Source organism: Anguilla rostrata, chromosome 13 (assembly GCF_018555375.3).
Source record: "Anguilla rostrata isolate EN2019 chromosome 13, ASM1855537v3, whole genome shotgun sequence".
NCBI classification, from domain to species: Eukaryota; Metazoa; Chordata; class Actinopteri; order Anguilliformes; family Anguillidae; genus Anguilla; species Anguilla rostrata.
In genome coordinates, this window is record NC_057945.1 from 18716308 (window position 1) to 18741742 (window position 25435).

Consider the following 25435-nt stretch of genomic DNA (forward strand, 5'->3'; position numbering starts at 1 on the left):
TCTGACCATCGAGGCATATTGCAGAGTCAGAGGCATGACTTATCACGCGAGCATCTGCTATGTGATGTTTTATCAACCCTGGAGCTCCTATAACAGTGCGATTAGAATAAGCCTGTGATTGGTTCCTTTAGGTGGGGACCTTAGTCCTTAGCTCGGTTAATCATATCTCTTGTGCGGAATGGCAGGTAGGGGCTGTGCCTCCAAACCTGCAGCAGACCAACCCACGACCCCCCAATGCAGTAAGCCGAAGACCCAGCTATTAAGGGAACTAACCACACTCACTGCCATGCTTCTGCTTCCCATCACTACCCCGTCGTGTTATATGGAATTTGAGTTGAACTTTGAATGAAAATCTCCCAGGCCAAGGACTGCACATTTTCAAAAATCCTTTTGCTCTCCTCTCTCCTACTCCCTCTTTTTCTCTCCCCTCCTTTTCACCCAGTTTCCCAGCCACCTTTCAGGCCGTTTGGACATGTATCACATTCCTCAACAAGCCTCTATCTGAGTGCTGGTAACCCAGTAACCTGCTGGCAGGGCTTGCAACATGAACTCAGCCTAGATTAGCCATGTAAATGTGCTCCTAAACTCAGAATACCAAAAAACAGCCAGTAAAAAGCATACACACTGACTGAATGTGAACGGACACCCGCAAGATACAGGTTACAGCCCAAATCAGAAGGAAAGACTGATTTGTTTCAGACTGTGTTACAGTTTTCAAAAGAGTTGAAAATGCATGCTGTCACTGCCTAGTCTGAAGCCACCGGCTTCATTAATGGCGGTACATCTCTTAGGCATTTGCCATCTTTATTCAAAACTGTATGGCATGGTTACCTAGATCCAAATCTGGTCTTGGCTTCCTTTTCTCCCAGGCAATGAACAGAACAATTAGTGCTGCTGATTGGCAAGACTGTCTTCACACCTGACTCCCAGATAAACAGGGTGGAAAACCAACGGTTCTCCATGATTTGAGTAAAAGGGCTGTAGGGTGTACAGGAAATGTAAAGGAATCACCATCATATACAGAGTATCTAAATTCCATTGCCACCATAGATTCGTTTGAACAGTACAGTTAGTACCATTATCTTGATCATAGGCTTGACACAGTTTCTTGTTCGGCACTTTGGTCATATGCTATTAAATATACTCATTCTTGTGATTATGGTGTTTTCCAAGTGCCTGTTTTAGATAATGGAAAGATAGAGTTTGCAAGTTAATAATAACGACACACGTTAGCATTTTTCTCACACTGGTTCTTGTTGCTGGTACATGAGCCATGGATTACTCTCACAGTCCCTTTCACCTGCACGGGGTTGTGCGGGGGGGCTGGTGCATTGCGTGTTTTTTAAGGTTGCGTGGGATGTCAGTGATAAGGCGATAAGGCCCTGGTGTGTGGACTCCCAAACGTGTCCAGACCCGACTCCTGCTGCACGTACACCTGCTATTACAACAAAGTTTCCTACACTGGTAACCACACGGATCAAGGTTCCCATCCAGTGCTTATGGTTTCCACACTGTAAACCACACTGATACAGGTACACCTTGGTCAGATTGTTGCTGTTGCCCTCTGCAGAACATGAAAACTATAGGTTCTATGTTTAACACTAGAATGACCAAGATTCCATATTACCTTAAATAGCCAGGAACGGTCAATATGACCGCTGCGGTCATTCTAGTGTTAATTGTCTAATTACGATTTTATTTTGTACTTTGAATGCCGTCCAATGAATAATAATAACAATAATGATAATAATGATAATAATAATAATAGTAATATCACTACTCACAAACTCAGTAGTGCCTCTTTCTTGGATGATACTGTGTATTTTATGAGCAGATTGGGTATTTCTTTCTGCAACTCACTTTAAAAAATGTTTTATTGGTGTGCTTATCACCTTGGCATGAATGAAATGCAGAGTCTTTGTGAAGTTATCGCTTTGTTGTGAGTTAAGGCAGTCAGCACAGTATATAAGGATAAGGATTTGCGTTGTTCAGTCAAAAAAGAAACTGACATGGTTTTCCTCCTGTTTCAGTCAGGGAATCCAGTCGAGAGTTTTATTTCACTCCACTGTTTAAAAAATCTCTTTAAAAGTCTCCTTACAGACAGTTTAAAAATCTCTTTAGATACAGATGTGTTGCAGAAGGTGGCTGAGTCTAGTTTTTATTTCAATACAAACATAAATGGAAATACAAACAGTCAAGAGAAACAGTAGTTATGGGTAAAATACATTTTCCTTTTAAATACATGCCCTCAGGAAGTCATCATTTCATCTTTGTTGTGATGTTTGTGGACATAATGGAATGCATTGTTGCAATATCATTAGAGACCAGATTGGCACTCTCTTCACTAACCAGAGTTGGCATGTCAGTGATTTCATGCCAAAATGAGCTGGTTTTAAGTGACTGGCAAAGGTGAAGGGGAATGGGTTGCCACTTGCTGTGCTACTTTTAGTGTTGTATTGCTTTTTGAACTTATTTAAATTGTGGATTACTGCACACAGTAAAGAATTTGGCTAGCTTTGCTTGGGAATTTGGCAGGATCTGGCAACCCCGATTCCAGCATACAGACTGATCTTCCAAACCCTGTCCTCATCTGAACTGACCCAGAGTCACTGCTGTAACTGTAACTAAATCACTGTTTCTGAATCACTGTTTCCTAGCTCTACAATGGAAGGTTGAATTAAAGTCAGCAAAAAGCAATAAAAAAAGAGGGAAACATAAATTCTTTGGTTTCACTCTTGTGACTTAATTAGCAAACAGTACCACGTCCTCCTACAGCCTAGCACGGGAAACCTGGACTCTCAGACTATGTCAGGTCACTTAGGTTGGTCCTCACTGCAAGTCCTCATATGGCAGCAAATACAAGAAATACCATTAAGAAATATATAATCTAAAACCATAAAAAGTTCCATAACCTGAATTGTTACAAAAGGTGGAAGGGCTACAAGGGTGGGGGTGGGGGGAGAACCAAGATGGAGTCTGGAGTGGTGGCTCTTCAGTCTGCATTTAAAAATGGCAATAATTCTGCTGTCCTGACCACTTTGGGAAGTTTGCTCCACAGCTGTGGGGCCGGTTGATAGAGCAAGAGCCAGTTGCACTGAGGTAGCGGAACAAAGAGGTCTGGCCGGGTAGTAGCGTTTGAAGATAAACTGGAGATACGGATGAGCTGTTCAATTCACTACATTCACTTTGAGGTTTGAACTTGATGCAAGCTATAACAGGTAGCCTGTGAAGTGAGATGAGGAGGAGTTTGACATGGGCATGCTTAGGAAGATTGTAGACAAATCAGGCAGCTGTTTTCTGTATTACCTGTAAGGGTGAAGTGATACGAGCTGGGAAATCAGAAGGAAAGAAGGACATTGTGTGACACCTTTTCTGTTTGGGTCAAACGGAACTTTCGGTTGGTGATGTTGTTACACTGTTAATTAACTTCTAAACTGTGCGGTGACCTTTGCCTAACCTCATTGTAAAATCACAGATTTAGATTTGTAGGGCAACGGATGTAACCTTTCTTGCTGTAGTGGGGGCCATTGGCAGCTCAGCAGTGGATGACTGCACCACAGGGTTTTGAAAGAAGGATGTGTGACAAGGATTTGTGTCAGCACCTTTGGATTTAGCTGCAGTATTTGCGCACTCTTAGTTCCCCAGCACATATTTCTCTAATCAGCTTTGTGGGACTGAGTTTCATACGGAACTGGTGGCCCATGTCCCTCCTGACTGACAGACCACCACCAGATTTGCTATTCATTGGTTCACTGTGATGTCACTTCCTACATTTGCTGTCTTGTGAGGTCATATATTGAGGATGCGTTATATTCCACCCAACCTAAATGACCAGCACTTGGGCTCTAGGTTAGTTGTGCTAGAGAGTATGTGCTTGTCTGCTCCATTGGGTCTGCACTCTCCAGAACTGGTGGAGGAAACTACAGCAGAGACGTGCCTATAAAGACCATAATGCATTATAAATTGATTGAAAGAGAAAACATAAAGAGATTAAAAGATAAATTTAAAAAAATATTAATTCAAATATGAAATCAGTTGTTAAAATATAAAGATGTTATTATAGGTGGGTTTTTTATTTTATTATTATATATTTTTTAACTTGACCAGCTTGTGCACAGAAGTGTTAAAGTAAGAATCTGGAATCTGAGAAGCAGCAGTAAGTAAGAAGCAGCAAAAAAGTCAATAGGATTCAGGACTTTACTAAGAATAGAGGGTCAGAGAGTTGATGTAAAAGAAATACCATTAGGCTTTTCACAGATCACATATAGGTTACTACTGTATGTTCGGTTTGGTCATCACTCCATTAAAAAAGTTGTCCAGTCATTGTAGATTACATAAAAGAACAATAAGAATGGTCCCAGGCCATTCTTATTGTTCTTTGATATTAAGGTGAAGATCATTCACTTCAGTATCACCAGGGTTGTAATTGCTGATCATTTTGTCATAGTAGACCACATTTGTCATCAATTTCCACTGATCTCATTTTTTGGCTTTGTCAGATTTACCCATCTATTTTAATATTATTATTTTATATTTCTATTTTTTTAATGCATCAGAAACACCATGTTAGTTAGCACCAATTTTAGTGTGATTATATAATAATAACAATAATAATAATAATAATAATGGGAAAGTAGCATGCCTTTGTAATGTTGTTTTGAAGTGGTCCGACTGAAATTTCTTTCATATGGTTGGATGTGCTGAATTCTTTTAAGTGATACTTAAATTTGCCATTGGTTCTAGCAGTTCTCAGCCGCTGGTTCTTTGAGTCTTGATTGCATATTAACCTATTATTTTCTCTCTACCAGAGGTTACCCCCACAGCCAGTTACCATGGCAGCAGCTCCACTCCTCCTCTTTCTCCTGTGTTTATGCATCTGTGGTCTCCATGGTACCCCTCGCTCGGCCCCCAGAGTGCACCTGTCCTTCAAAGGTGAGGCTGGAGCAATCGCGTTTGGGCCACGTGCCACATGCGGACGGGGTGCTTTGATATGCAAGCACTGCAGTTTCCTACTTTTCTCATGTTCTGACATTGGAATTTGAGTGCTTGTGCATGTCATACACGCACACACACACACACACAAATGCACACACATGCATACGTGAGCTTACGTGTGTACTTTTGTTTTTACCTGCATGTGTGAAAGACTGCCACTTGTCCCCAGCTCTTGTTTCTCAGCGTCTATTGAATGCAGTTATCTGTCAGAAAGTGTGAGAATGGCTCTAAGCTTTTAAACAAAACGCCCTTGTGTTTGCGGAGAAAAAAAACACCACAGAAGGGGGGGGGGGTTCCCTCCTCTTTCTCCTCCTTATCTTTGTAATTGTGTTTTCCATCTTTTGAGCTTGTGGGTAAAGACTTTGATGGTGCTAATGCGAATGATTATGGTGATTACACATTGTGTGGCAGCTCTAATTATGCCTGACTGCATTTTGAAGATGATTCACCTGAAAGTGCCGCTGGGTTGAAACGTAGCTCTAGGACAGGCTGGTCCTGTAAGCAGGAATTAAGGTCATAAATCCGTCTGAGGGAGTGTATTTTATTTGATGTACGTACGGCTTGTCTTTGCTCTGACAGTCAGACTCATATGGCAGAGGTGAGACAAACTGGAGGAAGTGGGATGTGTTTCCGTCAGTCACCTCCTAACTAAAGGGTAACAACAGCCACCCCCCCCCCCCAACCCAGAAAGGGGGAGACTGGTTTGGGGGGGGGGGGGTTGTGTGAAGGCTGGCAGTGTGTTGGCATGCATGAGTGACACTGAAGTTGTTCTGAGAAAGAAAAGAGGGGGTATTTGGGGATGTGGGGGGATTTGAGGGTGTGGGGGAATATTTAGGGACAGGAGGGTTTGGGGAGGAGGGGGAATTTCAGGGAAGATGGGAATTTGGGTATTAAAGCCTGTATAAGTTATGCTACATGCCATCATCACCTAACTTCTGCTTGCAATAATTGAACTAAACAGGTGTATCATGACTCCGAACTAACGTTACTTATTTGCTGTATGGCGGTATAGGTGCACCTATATGATATGTATACCTGATAAAGTCGCCATATTATCAATGAACATTACTAATTGAGATGGTAGTTATGTAATTTGCCAAGTTACTGTATGCCATGTACACATTAGTTTCGGGTATATACAGTATAAGTGTTGGGTGTTTCATTTTTGGTATATGAGGGTTGGGTATTTGTTTGCTTTGCAAGTCATTCCATTATAAAAGTTGCAGAATGAAATATGTTGAACTGACGATAAACACCATTGTGTGCTGAATGTTATTTACTAAATCCACAAATCCATGCACAAATCCATGGACATCTCCCTTTTGAAGATTAATTCTCCACTGTTCAGACAATAAAGGAAATTGTTTTCATGCGTGTTAGCAGTTAAAACTGCTAGATTTAAAAGTTGTCATTTTAAACACATTTTACCTTAAACCTTAGTTCCCCGATTCTGTTTAGTACATCATTGCAGACCATCATCTGGTTACCATTATAGCCTCCAAAATGTATTTACTGTGAAGTAAGTTTACCAAGTTGAGTAACATATTTATAAATGTGGATGAATGCTGTGTGTTTGTGTAAAAGCTAATGTTGGAATATGGCGATGGCTTATTCTCATGTGGAAATGATTGAGAGACAGCAAGCATTTCTCAGCATCTGTCTCTCGTTAGCACCCTGCACACAACGAGCACTTAGGCACACTGGCTCGTTAAACCCCCCATGGGTCATTAAAACAGCGCTCCTTAATTTGATATGGCACTAAATTTTCACTGACATTCACCACAGAATGCCAAGTCATTACCTGCTCTCTTAGTAAAGCTGTCAGCTTCAAAAGCCAGGTATGTTGAAGCTGGACATTGGATTTGGTGATGTATGCCATTGCTAAGCACCAGGCTAACCTCTCAGCTGTGCTTCTCTGGTTTGATTGGATATCAGTAAAGTGGTGACACCACATGCTATTTTCCCTGTTTTGGGCAGATGGTCAGGAGTATTATTATTTGGGTAAATGGTTCCTCCCCCAATTTTGAGCACTTTTTTGTGTGTTTCCTATGGGATGCTGTCTGTGAAAAAGTTGCACAGTCTGTACCCCTGCTCAATTTTTAATGAACATTTAGCATCTCTAAGTGTAAACAAAAATACAATTATCAATGTCACTTTTTTATACATTTACAGAAAAAAATTGTCTAAAACATTGTAATCACTTTTCTAAGAGTAATGTTATGCATTGAAGCAAGATTGAACAATTATATATATATATATATATATATATATACACACACACACATGTGGTGCTCTGAGAATGCTCTTAGCCAGGTCTGGCACTGTTGCTCATATAACTCAGGAGGAGCACGTACGTTTTCTATAATCTGAGTTGTCCTGAATAAGAGAAGTTTGATGAGTTTGCTAAATGAATGTAACGTAATGGAATTATAATGTAATGCGATGTAGTGAACTGTGATGTGGCTGAATGCAGACCCACACCCTGTGGCTGCTCTCCAGCTGCGACGTTTCAGCATGAGCATCGCCATGGTCACCGCGGTCTCCTGTCCGTCACGTCGGCGCTGTTTGGTTTTCAGAATCCACCTGAGTGATTAGACCCCTTTCCATTGAGTCACCGCCGCTGAGTTTTCCCGCCAGCTGATGTATTTACGGCCTCGCGAAGATCAGAATGATACCAACGGTCAAAGTGCCCCCTTCCCCTTTTCCAAGAATAGGTGGGTGGAAAAGTAGGATCGGCTCTGCGTGTGCGTATGTGTGTGTGCGTGTGCGTGTGCGTGTGTGTGTGTCCTGCCAGTCCGGAGATGGATTGTTCATTGTTCGCCACAGGGACACCCTTTGTTCTGAGAGGCGCCCGTAGAGGAACATTCCGGGCCATGTGACTCGAAAAGAGTGCGTGCAGAAACGTGCTGGGGGTGTGAGCCAGAACATCCAGGACGCGCATAGCATTGCTGTGCTGTCACATCGGACATTTTCCTCAGAATTAGTTACCAACATTAGTTAAAACCTACAGTGATAGTGTAATGAAACACTATACTGTGATGATGTTAAATTCTGACATTCGAAAGCTTGATTTCAGCAAACTCTGAAGATGCATCACTGCAGTTTCAGGCTCTTGGAATTCATAAATTGAATCTCCTGTGTGGTAACCTGGTAAAAACATGATTACCATACAATGTCACTTTAGATGTTTACTGCCACGTGTGGGCTCACTTACTGCGGTGTGTGGTCTTAACGTGAGAAGGCCTCAGACCCTGTCGAATGCGAGCGCTGTCATGACTGGAGAGCATACGTGGTGCGGAGCGTGCCTGATGTTTGAGTCTGTGGTTTGAGTGTGTGTGTGTGTGTGTGTGTGTGTGTGTGCGTGGCCAGGAGGGGAGGTGCCTGCGTGGCCATCTTCAGCCTTCCCTCTGGCCCACTGCAGGCCTGGCAGGGGATCATTATCCTGTTTTTAACACAGGAGGAGAACAGAACCACACCCTCACGCCCGTCCTGTGACAGCTATACCTCTGCGTGGGGGCTATTTTGGCTCTGGGTTATCTAAACATCCTGAGCACGACCTGTGGGAACATCAAATGCCGAGGCGTTTCTATGTCCCAGAACAAGAACTTCCCAGAAGACGGTAGATTGCCATCAGTACAGTGTTTGTTACTTAATATACCTCTAATATGCTTGATGTATTTGTTTCATCCTGTTTGTTTTTTTGGCCTTGGCTTTCCTCTCTCTTCTATCTCTCTCACTCTGTTGCCGCTGTGAAACAGCTCCAGGTTTGAGTGAGCCGCACTAGTCCATGTGACTTAGCAATTCTGTACGATGAATATGGACACTTTTTTCTGTTGCAACAGTTCCTTATGCTCACTCTGTTTTTGATATACTGTACATCGTGGCATGTACCACAAAAGGAGAGGCACACAGACACACACAGGTGTACACTCAAACACGCAGACATACTGAAGGGGCAAATACACACACACTGGTGCAAGTAACCATACAGGCATCTATGCATGCACATATGCACACACATCCCTCGAGACGTCGGCAGTTGTGTCACCAGCTGGTGTGCAGCCAAAGCTAGATTCCTCACAAGTAGGATTCCTCTGCTCCCATTCCCTGCAGATTATATCTGGCTCCTTGAGAATGGGGCTTCTTTCGGTTCTGCAAAATTTGTCAATGAGTTTCCTTCCCAGGTCTTTCACAAAGTGAATTTAATGTTTGTTCAGGTAGTCTGTTCTGTGGTTTGTTAATTATTCAATCTTTGTCTGATAGTTGAAGTAATGCAGACAATCTTATTCAGGGGATGTGTGTGGATCAAGGATCTCATGTATGTATGTATATATATATATAATGTTTGGGAAAAAGGTGTATTTTTTTCTTGATTCAGTTCTGTACTCCACAATTTTAGATTTGTAATGTGGTTAATGCAGATTCAAGCTTTTATTAAAGGTGCAGTGTGTAAGCTTGGAGAAACAAGTAAGGGAGAGTTATAATTTTTTTTAATGTTCCACCCACCTCCCTTCAGCTCTCCCTCAAAACCATTAAGGGATGTTACCAGTAAGGGGCATGCCTGTGATGTTTTTCTGCAACTGAATTTGTTTTGAGCCAGAAATACATTCTGGCTCAAAACAAACATTTGACTATTTGGCAGATATTGTCCTGACTCTGTTCCCAACCAAAGGGACTCTAATGCATCCACAACATTGTTTAAATGTTTGGTGTTAGCTGGGCAGTTCCTTGGCCACTTTGGTGCTTTGGTGACAGTGTAAATATTTATCCTTCCAGGTAGCTGTAAAACATAGGAGGGAGAGGGGTGTGTGCTCTGACCCTTGACCCCTGCAGTTAGCCATTTCCATGTGAAAGGGTTTGATGTGGTTGCTAAAGGGCCTCGAACCACAGAAGCTGAAGAACAAGGGCTTTAATTCGACAGAATCAGAGGAGCATGGAGGTTGGCCATCATACAGGAGTTTAAGCACAGTTCAGTGAGCCATATCTCTCCAGCATTTCAAAGAGTTGCTCGGCCCATTGAAAGCCAAAATGCCCCACAAATAAAATATTAAACTTGTCTGCAGGAAGAAGCTGAGATGGGGATGATTTTTTGATAATTCCCTGCAGTCTGGAGGTTTATTGAGACCATCTTAGCGTCGTGCTGGATGGACCGGTCACGTGTTTATGTTATAGATACTATGTGTAAATTATTGGCCCCCTTGATAAAGATGAGTGAAAAAGGCTGTATAAAATAAACAACACAGGAAATGAAGATTTGTATTATATGCTCAGAAATAGTATATTTTTTCATACCTTTTCTTGGAGAAAAAGTCTTCAACTAATCATAATTTTATTGTCCTGTCAGTGCTTTGTACACTCTCTCTACCCAGGGACAAGAATCTTCTAGTATCATAAAACTTTAGAAGTATAAAAATAAGCATTAATCTCAGCTTTTAAGCCTACAGTATAGCTCACAACCTGTGTTATCCATTTTATTCATAGTTTTATTTATGTTATTCTTTGCTCATCCTCAGTAAGGCTGCCAGTCATTTTTGGAGGGCACTGTATATATGCATGTTTGTGTGTGTTTATGCTGTATGGTGAACACAGTGGAATCAAAAATGTGTCTGTTGGCCTGATTTGTGTCCGATTTGGGATGGCTCCATCGCAGTTGTAGACCGACTCCATCGCTGTGAGAAGTCTGAGCTCCTCTGTCAGTCCTGGATAAGGTGCACACAATAGGCAGAGCTTTTTGGGGATGATCCACGTGTCCATTTTCCCTTGCGCAAAGATCAGGGATTTTTGAATAAAGCCACTGGGAATGGCATGAGAGGAGTCCTGAGAATAGAAGCTCCCCCACTCCTGTAACCCCCATAACCCCTGGTGACCCCCTCACTGTGAGAGTGCGTGATTCTGTGTCCTCTGTGGAGCGGCAGACTGGAATGCTGGACTTGTGTGGATTGCTGGTGGATCACCCCCACAGCTGCAGGAGAGACTGGCAGGCAGCCTTACGTCAACACCTACTTAACACTTGCACCGCCAGTGCCCGCCCCCCACACATGCGCACATGCACACACACACACGCACACACATACACACGCATACGCGCACACACACACACACATACAAACACAGGCATGTGTACACAATTACAGACACACATGCTTGGATCCACTGATTCTCAGAGACACACACACCCACACACAGAACTATAAATAAGTGCCTTTCCAGGAGCTCCATCTCTCCCAACTGCACACACATACAGTGTCTGTGTACCAAAAAACACTCATATTTAGTAATACAGATTTTTATGATATATCCTTCTCAAGTATCATCACTAATACGTAAATGCAGTCCAATTTACCCCCCCCCCCTATTTATATTACTTCACTTGCTAATAGCTATTAATGCAAAGTATCATTCAAGCTCAATTAATGTAAATAGTTCAAAGTGGTATGGAAATCATGTTGTGTAATTATGAATTTAAAAATAGCTGGTAGTTGTCAGGAATTGTGCATACATGGCACTGATTTCCCCACCAAGATTATGGAGTCAGAGACTCACTCACACAGTGATTTCTGTGGGTGCTGATGGTTGTGATATAATATGATTATGTTGTGATATGAGATGCTACTGGTTGTGATATATCATGATATGAGGTGCTGGTCATGATATGTTAGAATTACATGTATGTAATGCTGTATGTTGTTGAGTAATTTGTGCTTTATTTTCATAATCTGAATAATATTACAACGGGGGTTCATGTGGAGTATGCCATTGCAGTGTGATCCTATCAACACACGTACACACACACACATGCATGCACACACACACACACACACACATTCACTTTTTTAAAATATATCTTTGCTTGCTGATTAATTAGCCAAGCAATTTACAGAGCCAAAAAATCAAGCTGGGAATGGCAGGGAGAAGATTCTGCAGTGGTGTCTCGGCATGTCTTCTTCTGCGTTTGTCAGATTTCACTTTTTGAGGTCACTGAAATAGTCCTCAACTGTGCTCTGGTTTAACAAATGTTAAACAGAGAGCCTTTAATAGTCAAGTCTGTGATTTTAAATTCACAATGTGTTGGAAATATTTCCTAGTTTATATTTAATTCCAAAGGATACAAATATGCAACTAAACAACACAAGGTTATAAAAGAAAATATGATGGATAACAATATTAACAAAGGTCATTGTCCAGAAGCGGACTGGGATTGGCTCCGTCTCTCGAGGGGAAAAGAGAGCCAATGAGAGCCGCTTCACCGCTCTCCGTTCCCCCATACCTCCCTCTCTCTCGTTCTCTCCTGCTCTCCATTCCCCCATACCTCCCTCTCTCTCGTTCTCTCCTGTAAAATAGTTGATCTGTTCCTTCATCTCCACACCGGTACACACATCTATCTGGCTTTTGCTGTATCTTGGTGGATTGTATGCATTGGGGAGCAGGTAGAGCAGCATACTTTGGCGCCCCCTGCAGTCTGAAAAAGCTGCAGTGTGGGTTAGCCTTTTGGAATTCACACTCGTTGTTCTGAAACACTTTCAGGTCACATTTATTTTAAAAACCAATATTTTGAGGGTGAGATGTGTGGCAGTCTGCAGTCCCACACTCAAATCATGTGATCCCTTCTCTCTCTGTTACCCTCTCTCTTTCTACCGGCCTAAATAAAATGAAAAATGCTAGGGTATTTTTTCCGCTGTAGGTGTTTAATTGATGTAAGGGGTATCCTGTGGCTGCATCTTGATGGAAAGGTGATTAACACTCAATCAGACAGGTGAGCTGATCTGTGTGATGCTGTATACAGGTGAGAAACGGTCAGACAGGTGTGCTGATCTGTGTGATGCTGTATACATGTGAGAAACGGTCACACAGGTGTGCTGATCTGTGTGATGCTGTATACATGTGAGAAACGGTCACACAGGTGTGCTGATCTGTGTGATGCTGTATACAGGTGAGAAACGGTCAGACAGGTGAGCTGATCTGTGTGATGCTGTATACAGGTGAGAAACGGTCAGACAGGTGTGCTGATCTGTGTGATGCTGTATACATGTGAGAAACGGTCAGTACAGGTGTGCTGATCTGTGTGATGCTGTATACATGTGAGAAACAGTCACACAGGTGTGCTGATCTGTGTGATGCTGTATACTTGTGAGAAACGGTCAGACAGGTGAGCTGATCTGTGTGATGCTGTTCTGCAGAGCTGATGGACACAAAAACGATCCGGCCCTTCAGCTTCTCCTTCAACACCAGCGACTATCGCATCCTGCTGATGGACCAGGACCAGGGCCGGCTGTACCTGGGCAGCCGCGAGTACCTGGTGGCCCTCGACATGCACAACATCAACAAGGAACCTCTCATAGTAAGAGCGTGTGCATGTGTGTGCGCGAGCGTTTACATATGTGTCGGGCTGACCTACTGTCGTTATTTGACGTTTCCTTTTTTCCTTCCTTCTCTCTCAGATCCACTGGCCAGCGTCTACCCAGAGGAAGGGGCAGTGTATGATGACTGGAAAAGGAGGACAGGTGATCTCTCCATTTCTCTTATCTTGTCCCATTTCATCGGGGATGTCTCTTTCTCCAGCTTTTGCCTGAAGAGAACCAATCACCTGTGCCTCTGTGCATGCCGTTGCCAGTAGCCATGCCGTTCTGAAATTTGTCTTGTCATGATCTGAGCATACAGTACTTACAGCCCCAGCTGAAGTGAAGTGTTTGAAATGAGTTTTGGGATGTGCATATTTTGGCAATTCATTGGACACTTGAGTGTTTATCATTTTTTCTTCTCCCCTGCCCCCATGTACAAATATGGATGTATAAAAGACCAAACACCTGGACTTTAATAATCTGGGATGACTCCCTAACCCCTGTGCTGTCTTGGTACCAGGGGGAGTGTGCCAACTTTGTGCGGCTGATCGAACCGTGGAACCGGACTCACCTGTACGCCTGTGGCACCGGAGCGTACCGGCCCATGTGCACCTTTATCAACCGCGGCTGGAAGGCTGAGGTAGGTACCGCACCCTGCCGCCGCACCCGCACCACGCCCATTTCGGTTCAATGGGAAATCAGACATTATGAAATGGGAGTTTTAAGGGAATTGTAAAAATTTCCACTTGAATTGAATTGAAATTGAGATGGAGCTCATACATTTTGAGGTTGAAGAGATGGCATTGACTACTTGACCACGCCCCTGATCTCTCCCCTGCCGCCACTGCTCAGGACTACGTGTTCCGGCTGGTCCCGGGGTACCAGGACTCAGGCAAGGGGAAGTGCTCCTATGACCCCAATCAGGAGAACATCGCTACCCTCATCAGTAAGCCCCACCCACATCCTCAGGAACCAAACCACCTTGTTCTTGCCTTCAAACACATGCACCCAGCAGTGTCCTTATCACTCAGTGTTAGATTCAAGTTCATTATCCCTCAGAGAAGGATGTAGGTCTCCACAGCTCAGCATGAACACAGAAGTACACATTGAACCTAGCGTGTTACAAAAGAAGTGAATCAATGCTATACATCAGGATTCATCAGCTAACTTTTCAAGGCAGTCAGGTTCTTTTTAAAAAATGTGCATACAGGCTAAACATTTCCACTGAATATTAATAAAGCAATAAAATGTATTTTCCATATGTGTAAACAACGCATTGTTACTAAAATAGTCATAGCCATTTGATTAATTCCACCGTCAGTCATATGTTCTTATGTTCTCCTGTAATGGCCGCTGTCCGTCCCTCTCTCCAGATGGGAATCTGTACGCGGGGGTGCACGTGGACTTCATGGGTACAGACCCGGCAGTGCTCCGCACCCTGGGGGGCCGGCCCCCCGTCAGGACGGAGCAGTACGACTCCCGGTGGCTCAATGGTGAGTGTGTGCGTGTGTGTGGCCTGTGTGGATTGAGTTCCTCTGCTGGCAAGGGAGGAGCTCGACACACACCAGGTGGGCATGGCATTCGTCTCCCAGTGGTTCTCAGGATATCCCTGGACAATTTGGGTGAGCCCACTGGTGCAGGAAGGGTCTTGATATATGACCCAAAAATTAATTTGTGGATGATTTTTGTGCTCTCTCTCTCTCTGTTTTTCAGAGCCGGTGTTTGTTCAGATCCAGTACATCCCTGACAGCTCAGAAAGGAACGACGATAAGCTCTATTTCTTCTTCCGGGAGAAAACCCTGGAGTCAGGAGGCGGGGCCAGCCCAAGCGTGCTATCCCGGGTCGGCCGCATCTGTCTGGTGAGAACTGAGACAACACATGCTCGACACTTCCGCTACAAGCTTTAAAGCTGCATCACATCTCCCTGCCACATAGAGGTATCAAAACTCCAATCTTCAGTGAGCCTTGCTGTCCTAATGCAGGCCTGTCTTTGTCTTTCTTTATCCGACCCCCCAACCCCCCAAACTTCAGAATGATGATGGTGGTCAGAAGTCACTGGTGAACAAGTGGACAACCTTCCTGAAGGCTCGGCTGGTCTGCTCCGTGATCGGCGAGGACGGAGTGGAGACCTACTTTGATGAACTGAGTGAGCCCACTGACCCGACCCCCATAGAGTCTACCAGGCCTGCTTTGGCCCTCTGCTATGCTAACTTCTAGTTTAATTCAGAAAGTTTTATCCCTGACATTCTCTCAGCCGTAGTGTGAATATGTGATACGAGCAGCAGTGCTGTGCTGTATAAGATGGGGGAAGAGTCAATTGTCTGGAGGAAGTACTGGTTCTGATTAAAGGAGGCAGGAACAATAGCTATGAATGAGGGAATGAACATAATGGCAACTTCCTCTTTTCTCCTGCTTCCTGTTTTCAGGGGATGTTTTTATCCTGCCAACTCAAGATGAACGCAGTCCTGACGTGTATGCTGTGTTCTCCACGGCTGGGTAAAGCCACCTCTATTCTCATGCTGTCTCTTTCTCCTTCTTTTTTTCTCGCTATCCCTCTCTTCTGTGCAGGCTTCTGTTTTGGTCTTTCTGGCAGAATGCCTTGACGCAATTAAAAGCAAATTTTTTTTGAAAAAACACAAGAGATATTCATCATGTATTCTATTTTAGAAAGTATTCTACTCTGCCTGCTGCAGATCTACTTGTTTGGCATCACTCAGCTCTGTGTGTAAAGGTTCACTGGTGTGTGTGTGTTTCAGCTCTGTGTTTAAAGGTTCAGAGGTTGTGTGTGTGTGTTTCAGCTGTGTGTTTAAAGGTTCACTGGTGTGTGTGTGTTTCAGCTCTGTGTTTAAAGGTTCAGCAGTGTGTATGTATTCCATGGCTGACATCCGCAATGTCTTCAACGGCCCATTCTCCCACAAGCATGGCCACAACTACCAGTGGACTGCCTACACTGGCAAGATCCCCTACCCCCGACCCGGGACGGTGAGTACCCCAAAAACCCTATCGTACCCCTGCGCCAGCGCGGCTAGTTCACTGCTATAAAACAGCATGAGGGACTTTGGTAGCTGTGACTTTGGTGAATAGTGCTTCTGATGCGATGTGTGGTATTTTGTGCATAGCTTTTTTGATTGAGCTAGAATACCAAAGCAAATTTCCTTCTAAATTTGACAAACATTAAAACTTTCTGATCTGAGATTGAATTGAATTTGAAAAGAACTGAACAGTGGTCACCCTTTTCCCCCCATAGTGTCCTGGTGGCACCTTCACCCCGGACCTTCGCTCCACCAAGGAGTTCTCGGACGAGGCGATCAACTTTGTGCGCAACCACCCGCTCATGTACCACCATGTGTACCCAGTGCACAAGCGCCCCCTGGTGGTGCGCACGGGTGTGGATTACCGCTTCACCACCATTGCTGTGGACCTAGTGGATGCGGTGGACGGCCGGTACGAGGTGCTGTTTCTGGGCACAGGTGAGTCACACTTCTGAACTTCTCTGTGAGGGCGGGGAGGGCTCTGCGCATAGCCAGCTCCACATTAAAACCTGACCACCACCACCCCCGCTCTTATTTCAGACCGTGGAACAGTCCAGAAAGTCATAGTCCTTCCAAAGGATCCCAACACCTTAGAGGAGCTCATTCTGGAGGAAGGGGAGGTCTTCAGGGTAATAATAATAATAATGATGTATTGTATGTATTTGCGTTTTATGTAGCTGCCATGTTTTTTTATAATTATTTACATTAAATTTTTTATTATTCTTGCATTGTTACGTTTAAAGGTAACAATGCAAGAATGTTGATGTTGCCCTTTTTACAGATACCTGTCAGTGTAGGGCAGGACATTCAACACTATATATATCGTAATAATTAATATAATGTGATGTATAATAAGATCTAATTATTATATAATTGGCAAGTAAATTCCCAGAATAAGTGATATACAGTGATAAGCAGAATTCGATAATATCCTTAATGGAACCCATTTTATTCCTCATGCTTTCTGTATAACATGGCCTGTCTTCATTCATTTTCAGACTGCAGCTCCTGTCAAAACAATGAGAATTTCCTCCAAGAGGGTAAGGATTTGTGACTATGCGTGTTGTGCTTGAATCTTGAATCTACTTCAGCCTAGTTGTCTTTTATTAATTTAATGAAGAAAATGTTTCAATTAAAATCCAAAATTTACATCCAGACAAATAAAAATAAAAAGGGGGGGCTCACTATCAAACGTTATAAGAAAGGAACAAGGTGAACAATGAGCACAGAATGAGAACAATGCATTTAATTAACTCATGATCAGCAAAGGAAAAGCAAAATTGGCACAGTAAGGTAAGAGCAAGAGAAATTGACTGAGGGAAAGTCAATACACAAACCTCTCAAATTCAAACAATCAATACACATGGTAACGATTGCGATGAAAATCAAATCCCTCGATCAGTAAAGTAAGTGCTATTTTAGAAAGGCAATAAGAATGAGCTAACATGTTTGACATCTGTGTTCAGTGGAGGTGACGTGTTTCCTTTCCTGGTTTCTATAGCAACAGCTGTACGTGTCGTCGGAGGCGGGGCTGACGCAGGTGGCCCTGCACAGGTGTCCAGTGTACGGCAAGGCCTGCTCCGACTGCTGCCTGGCCCGGGACCCCTACTGCGCCTGGGATGGAGAGAGCTGCGCCCCGTTTACACCCGCAACCAAGAGGTACCCCCTAACCCTGCGCGCCTTCGCCTCGCCCCCACGGGGCATCTCTAACCCTGCTCCCTTCAGCCCGCTCCAGGGAGGAACCTGGAGCTCAGTCTCACAGACTCAGAATGTCTACAGGGCCTTGTTCTGTGAAGCGCTGACCGCAGCACTGCTTTCTGTCTCCCCTCGCTCAGGAGAAGCAGGAGGCAGGACATTAAACATGGCGACCCTCTCCGCCAGTGCAGAGGCTTCAACGCTAAAGGTAAGACAATGTGTCTCTGAGTTGAGGTGTCTATTGCAGCTTTAAAATTGTTTGCGTGCACAAGTACAGAATCTAGCACAACTACAGTGCACTACGATTCAACTTTTGGCATAAGCTAAGACTCAAATTATGAATCCAAGTGAAGTTGTTCTTGGCTCAGGAATGGGCACAGCCAACTGCTCCACACTTCCCTTCCGCTGCAGCCCACACAGAGTGCTTCCCTTTGCTGTGATGTGCACAGGGGCAGGGGTTCTGCTGTTCAGCCAGGCGGGCAGTCATCGTTTGCTGTGTGTTGCTCATGTGCCATCAACACCCTCGACCACCTCCTGTAGCGAGAGAGATTAGCGGGAACGGCTTCGCCGCTTTGTTCGCGCACAATGCAAAGGCATAGGTTGTGAACGGCAGTCCGGACGCTGTAAATGCGTTTCCTGCCGAGAATTGTTTTTTGTCCTGCAAACCCAGTGCCCACACCTGCCCCAGCCTTTGCATTTGATTGGATTGCTGCCATGCTGCGGTCAACTCTGAACTCCTGAGAGTTAGGCATTTGGAGTCGGCCGATCAGAATAAGGAAATTAGAAATTCAATGAGCCGCCCAACCAGTGAGAATGTGGGGAGGGCCACATCCTGTGTTTCACAGAGAAGGTATATTTGAGCAAAGTTGGCACACTTATACAACTGTAAAACTGGTTAGCTAGAATATTCAGAAATGGGCCTTTGTGTTGCCTTTTCAATTCAATTCATTTTTTCAGAACTTTTTAAAAAGACTCTGTCACATAGACACTTTATAGATGGGACATGGGACAATTGGCCAATTCCAAGCCTAATCCCCCAAAAAAAACCATTGCATGAGGAAATCCGTTGGATACGCACTGGTTGACCTGGGGCCAGTGATTGTTTTCTCTAGTGACTCCTGCTGGTCAATCGAGTGCCTGCGGTCTGCTAGCTAAAAGCTGCAAGTGCAGTGCCTTCCTCTGACTCATGCCTGTGTAAGACATTCAAAGTTTCCCATTTAGTGTAAAACTGTAATCGCAATTCTCTCTCCCCATCCCAGTTGAGAAGCGTCTAAGAGAGACAGTGCAGTTTGGAGTGGAGGGCAGCAGCACATTTTTGGAGTGCCAGCCCAGGTCCCCACAGGCCACCGTCAAATGGCTGTTTCAAAAAGATGGACGTCGGAAAGTGGTACAAGACTTTAATTTGGTCACCAGTAGTCAGTAAAAACCTTTGAAATTATTTTATATCTCACCTTTATTGCCAATAGCCAGTATTGTTATACGAAAATAGAATTGTTTATTGTCATTTCAGTGGCTTAACATTGTAATGAATTATATTAGTAAATGTCAAGTAACTTATAAGATTGTAATTTTTAAAATGAATGTCCTGGAACAGGCCTTGAATACTGTATTAGGAATTCTGTTGGAACCCAGCTTGACCTTAACAGAGAGAGAGAGACACAAACTTCATTTGAGTTTTAAGTATAGTACAAATGTACCAATGACCAAAATAAAGAGGGATAAATCACAGGCTACAGCTAATTATCTCTTCACTCACCCTTTACCTCTTCTCCCTCCTTGCCTCCTTCCCTCCTCTCTTTCTCTCTCTCTTCCCTCTGACCCCCAGCTGAGTCGAGACCGGGAGGTGTTGAAGACAGGTCATGGGATCCTGTTGAAGTCAGTCACACAGTCTGACGGGGGTGTGTACCACTGCGTTGCCACGGAGAACAGGTTCAAACACACGGTGGCTCGTGTGTCACTGCGCATCCTGGACCGGGAGATCGTGGAGGCACTCACCTCACCCGACGGGCCCCCCGAGCAGCAGCAGCACCCGCCGCCACCGCCGCCCCCACCCCAGGCCGAGGTCCGCCTCATCAACCAGTACTGCCAGTCCTACTGGCACTAGCTGGGCACCAAACCGCCCAAACGCACCAGCCGGAGGCACACCGAAAGCCAGGACTACTGAGACCCACCCCCCCACCCCGTCCATCCATCCCCACTTCCCTGCACACCCAATGCTGGGACTGCTCAGAATCTGCCCCTGACCCCATCTCATGACCCCACCCTTAACCCCTGACCCCATTCCTCTGCATGGCGAGTGCCGGACTCACACTGAGACTGATACTCCGGCCTGACTCCTGTCCAGCCCTGGCCCCACCCCCCTGCATGCTGAGAGTCAGGACAAACCCCCCCCAACCCCCCCATTCAGCCTAAATGCCCCCACCATGCTGAGGGTATTATGGATTCAGGGATGGGCAGGGAGGGTCACATCTTTATCTGCATTTTCACACCAACTTCTGCTCTTAACTTATCTAATTTCCCCGTCCTTTTACCTGCCCTGACATTTAAGCCACATGTCTGGATAAGCTGATGAATGACTGCGGAATTTTTTTGTCCCTATATGAATCATTTTACTGTGATCTGATCCTCTGGTGAACCAGCATTGCATATACAGCTAATTGAGCCTGGAGAATTGGTGGGAACAAAAACCTGAAAACACATCGCCCCTCCAGTAATGGTTGCCTGCCCCTCTTGTGGATCCCTCTCTGCTAAAAACACTTGTTCACACGTTCACTTTCTGCAGGTGTGGGGTTGCCTGACAGAGGCCCCAGACCCCAACCACTCCTGGATATCTTGGACAGGCCCTGCACTGCTGTGCGATTGGGTATCATTTGCTAGGCACTTTGTTGTAGCTGCATAAAGCAGTGTAGAATAAGTTGTTTCAAAGCCACAGAAAATAAACAAATAACCTCTTACACTGGTAAAACAAAGACTCAAGTCGAGTCAGTTTTCCCTGAGGAAAGTTTGTTGGGTCTGTATGTGCAATTAAATATGAGTGAGACCACAAACTTTTCATTACAAAAGATTTTTTCAATGTAAGCTGTGCTCAAACAGTAAGAACAGAGAACAACATAGAATACAATAGGATGCATAAAGCTAAGATGAGTCAAACAAAAGCTGTCCTTTTGGTTCACATTACAACAAGCATAGAGCTAAGGGGCGTCAGTGGAACATAAGCCACCATTTTGGAGCCTGCTGAATGGCACACATAGAACAAAGGGGCGGAGCCGAGATGAAATCAAACTTTGGGAAAATTATGTTGGCTACAAATCAACTACATCTCACAAAGGGGCATGAAACACAAGCGCGTCAACTCAAGATCCTATCCTTTGAGGCTTTGGAGCAGCCATTTGACCCGCTTAGCGTTGATAATAATTCCATGTATTCTCCCTATGTCAGGACTGTGTATTCGCCCTATGTCAGGGTTCCAACAAAATCATACCCCAACCACAGGAGCTTTCTAATACACGTGTGTACCATATATTTAATATGTGTGTCATGAATCATTTTCATGAATTGCTAAGTGCAATCATGTTTCACTGTGTAAAATTGATAGGTGTAGTATTCCATATGTATTTATTTTCCCCTCATGGGTTTTCATTTGCACAGAAGCCACCTCTGAATGAATCATTTCCACAGCAGGTCCTCAGGTATGTCTATCAGTGTGCACAGACAGGCCCTGGTGCACCAGGGCTCACACTCTGTTAGGTAGAGCTTTCACATTGAGCATGTGGTCAATGTGTTGCATCGATTGATTTATTCATTTGGATCAATTTAAGCTTACAACCGATTTTAGATGAATTCTGCTGCATGGTTAGGATATTCCACCCCGTTTCAGTAACACTAATCTCAATTTAGCAAGGTCCTTGTCGTTAATGAGTCTTTGAAAATGTTTCTGTTTTGTTGTGCCTTTTTTTGAAGGGAGGGATTAATGTGACACAGGATTTAGCAAATGTTTGTACCAATATGACAAAGGATTTTGCAAATGGAAAATCCATAGCAACCATAGCACCCTCCTTCTTTTTGGTGTTGGGATATTTTATTCTTAACTGTTTAAAACTGGTCAATCAAAATGAAAGGGAATTTTAAAATGAAAGTTGTTATTTCTAGTGTTTTGTACTGCCCTCCTAATACTTAGGTATTTTTTTATGTTTGGCTTCTATTTAAGGGAATTTGCAGTAACAGTTACTGTATATAGCTATCGCCTTTAACAAGTGTGCTTCACAGCTAATGTAAAGTAGATCAGTGGGCTGATCCAGAGCACTGATACACTAGTCCATATCTAGATGACCAAACATATTACAAGATCAGAAAGGACCAAACCGATCCAACATTACCATGTCAATCATCTACTGGACCTTGGAAAGGATTCCTGGCCCGTGCTTGTTTGTAACAGTTCACTGTGTGCATCTTTAATGAAACAGAGCAATCTGCTGTCATCTGTGACAGAGAAAGGAAGGATGTGTACACGCTGTGCTGAACCAGTCACGGTGAAATACCAAAAGTGTGCGGGTCCCGGTGTGAAAGGTTCCACCATTATGTTCCTTATTTATGTAGATTACACATGGCAGGCTTTGATTTGTTAGGCAAATGGATGCACACGTTCTGATCTCTGTACTGAGAGGCTTTAAGATTGTTGGACCAAAAATGACCTCATTCTCTTGGACAAGACTGATGAGACTTGTGTGAATGAAAGCAGGAGTTCCATAAACAAGGGTGGATCTGTGTTAATAATTCTTCAAATAAACACAGATGTGGAAAATCCTGACCCAATGCTATTCCAGTACAAAGTCCCAAGAGGAGAACAGGTGTGTGTATCTGTGTTAGTGCTGCATCATCCTTATGGTTGGTTTGTAGGGTTTTTACATTCTCTAATTATTGAATTAAGTTAAATTGGTTTAATAATTCCCTTCCTCTCCACCCCATCTGATTTGTTGTGCACGTGGGTGATACACACTGGTGGTGCTTGAAGTTTCAACACTTCACTATGAAGTGCTTACAGTTTATGACATCAACTGAAAGGTTCTATATAAATTCAATGTCGTATTTGGTAATCATGGGATTGGGGCCTCATTCCAGAAAAATTCCCTAACTGCTTGTCCGATCTTAACTTAAGCTTCAAAGATAGGAAAAATCCTATCTTCCTATTACAGAAGCAATTCCTAAACTCATGGCTGTGTCCTATCCTATCTGAGACCTCATATCTTATCTTAACTTAAGAAATCCTAACTAGAACTGTAAACTCGATTCTTCAATCGGCACTCGTCCTGTTATGCCTGTATCTGTGTTTAGAATGTACACAAGACTGCCTGTATCCTTGATTAGAATGTAATATCAACGGCTGTCTCACTTCACTTGTCACTGGCTGGTGACCTCTGTGAGGTTACGTGAGACGCAAGGTTGTGATGTTAAAGACAGATCTGCAACCTCAGTCTGGAAGTCACTCTTAGCAAAAAAACGAAGTGCGTGTGTGATCCGTACGACCACTGACAGAGCCGCATGCCTCCTTGTAGGCCTCTCCAGAGCCCGTCATAGCATGTCGATCTGATTCAAAATTAATTGTCTTGGCAGTCGATATATACCCATTAATACATGGTCCGGGAAATTTAAAGCGTCATCATACGGTTTGAGTAGCCTTTCAATCATAATATTTTGGGGTTCAGGTTGTGCCCCATCTTCATTGTCATTACCATACATAACTAAAAACAGTGTGCTGTGCTGCCATTTTTGGCAGTTATTTATATTTAGGACAGGGTCTATGCCATCCTAACTTAGGAAATTCTTCAGTTAGGACGGTTCTGTAATAGCTAAACTCCTACCCTAAGATAAGATTTTTTCCTAAATGCAGTTAGGAAACATGTTTCTGTAATACCAAAAATCCTAGATGTCATCCTAAACTGAGATAAGATTTCAGACATAGGAAGTTTCTGTAATGAGGCCTCTGGTTCCAGATCAACAATGTCAGCAGAACAACAGGACCCTTCATGGTCAGTGTAGATATGAATTTTAGAGTGATTTGTTTTTGGCTGCCAGTGTATTTGACAATTGAAAGCTGGTCTGTGGTTTAAACCCCTTTTAATCTCTGACTTTTGACTTTCCCATAAGCCTGTGCTGCTTGCTGTACCAATTGGTATTTCCGATATTTATTTGTGGATGTACATATTAATGTGATCTGTGTATGTTGATGTTGGGGGAACAGGATGTTTTATGTGTTTTGTTCAAAAGGGTTGGTGTGCATTGAGGGGCAGAACTTTCTAGACACCTGCAGTTACATGTTTATACATACAGTATATGCCCCGCAGTGTTAGCTTCTCAAACTTAATTGCATGTAATGCTGACATTAAAGGTGAAATCTGGTCAATGATTTTATTGTGTTTTTATTTTGAATATTATTGTGATGGTTTTGGTTTTGCCTTCTCAATGAGATTTGGACCATTTTGTTATTTTTTGCCTGTTTAACCATTCCAGTAGGGATAAATATAATCGCATAAATTAGCAATTTCTGCTGTTTGTGTTATGATCCATTTCATTAGAGATAGATTTATGTATAAATTAAATCTCTAGTTTCTGGATTCCCCTGGTTTCTCATTTAGCTGCTATTTTCTGTAGTTTTATGATGTTCAGTTAAACTGTTAAACTGGTCAATATGTCAAATAGTGACTAGGTCACATGGCCTTCATTGGATTACGTTTATTGTTGTTTTGACCCGAAAGAAAGTTCAAAGTCTACCTCTTTGAACCCATTTGGTGAAAATTGTTTGTAGCAAAATAAGTCAAAATAAAATTCAGTTTGACCCATCCCACCCAAGTTACAGACCCCTCTCTATTTCACAGACACTCACACAAGGTACAAGAAAATATATTTTTAAAGAATACTTTTAAAATGGTAGATTTCTACCATGTCATGTAGATAATAGTTTGAAACACAGTTGCATCTTTATTAGCGCTGTGTGCGCAAACATTCACGTCACAGAAATATTTTTCCCTCCAAATTAAGATATTTGTCCATTGAAATACATTTTGGTCTTATACTATGACACAAATTATATTATTTGTTCTATATGCCTAAGATGCGTGTTAATGCAATTTGTTGATGGACTAAAATTATGCAGTGTGCCTGTCTTCCCCATGTTTACCTTGTGCTAGCTTACATCTGTGAGGGTGTTTGGAATTATTACAGTATTGTTATTGAAGTTTGTATAGAAGTAATAAATATATATTATAACCTTGGGGAAAAGGACTCTTTTTTAATCTAGTTGTCTAATCATCACCCTCATGATTGTGCACAAAAAGTTAGGCTAATCGACTGTTATGAAATATGTTATAAATAAATGAA

At 43.4% G+C, this 25435-nt stretch overlaps 1 protein-coding gene across 1 annotated transcript in view; it reads left to right on the forward strand.

The window, feature by feature from the left end:
* Positions 1-24902, forward strand: part of LOC135238541 (semaphorin-3F-like) — a 34638-nt gene extending 9736 nt beyond the window's left edge. Inside the window, exons 2-18 of the mRNA XM_064306550.1 lie at positions 4809-4932; positions 13173-13333; positions 13434-13496; positions 13855-13974; positions 14187-14280; positions 14708-14827; positions 15048-15193; positions 15366-15480; positions 15761-15830; positions 16172-16316; positions 16582-16804; positions 16907-16995; positions 17365-17406; positions 17868-18025; positions 18202-18269; positions 19321-19448; positions 19887-24902. Of these exons, the coding sequence (XP_064162620.1) occupies positions 4833-4932; positions 13173-13333; positions 13434-13496; positions 13855-13974; positions 14187-14280; positions 14708-14827; positions 15048-15193; positions 15366-15480; positions 15761-15830; positions 16172-16316; positions 16582-16804; positions 16907-16995; positions 17365-17406; positions 17868-18025; positions 18202-18269; positions 19321-19448; positions 19887-20165 (2121 nt within the window). The 5' untranslated portion in view covers positions 4809-4832 and the 3' untranslated portion in view covers positions 20166-24902. The remainder of the gene's footprint in view (positions 1-4808; positions 4933-13172; positions 13334-13433; positions 13497-13854; positions 13975-14186; positions 14281-14707; positions 14828-15047; positions 15194-15365; positions 15481-15760; positions 15831-16171; positions 16317-16581; positions 16805-16906; positions 16996-17364; positions 17407-17867; positions 18026-18201; positions 18270-19320; positions 19449-19886) is intronic.
* The last annotated feature ends 533 nt before the right edge of the window (positions 24903-25435 follow it).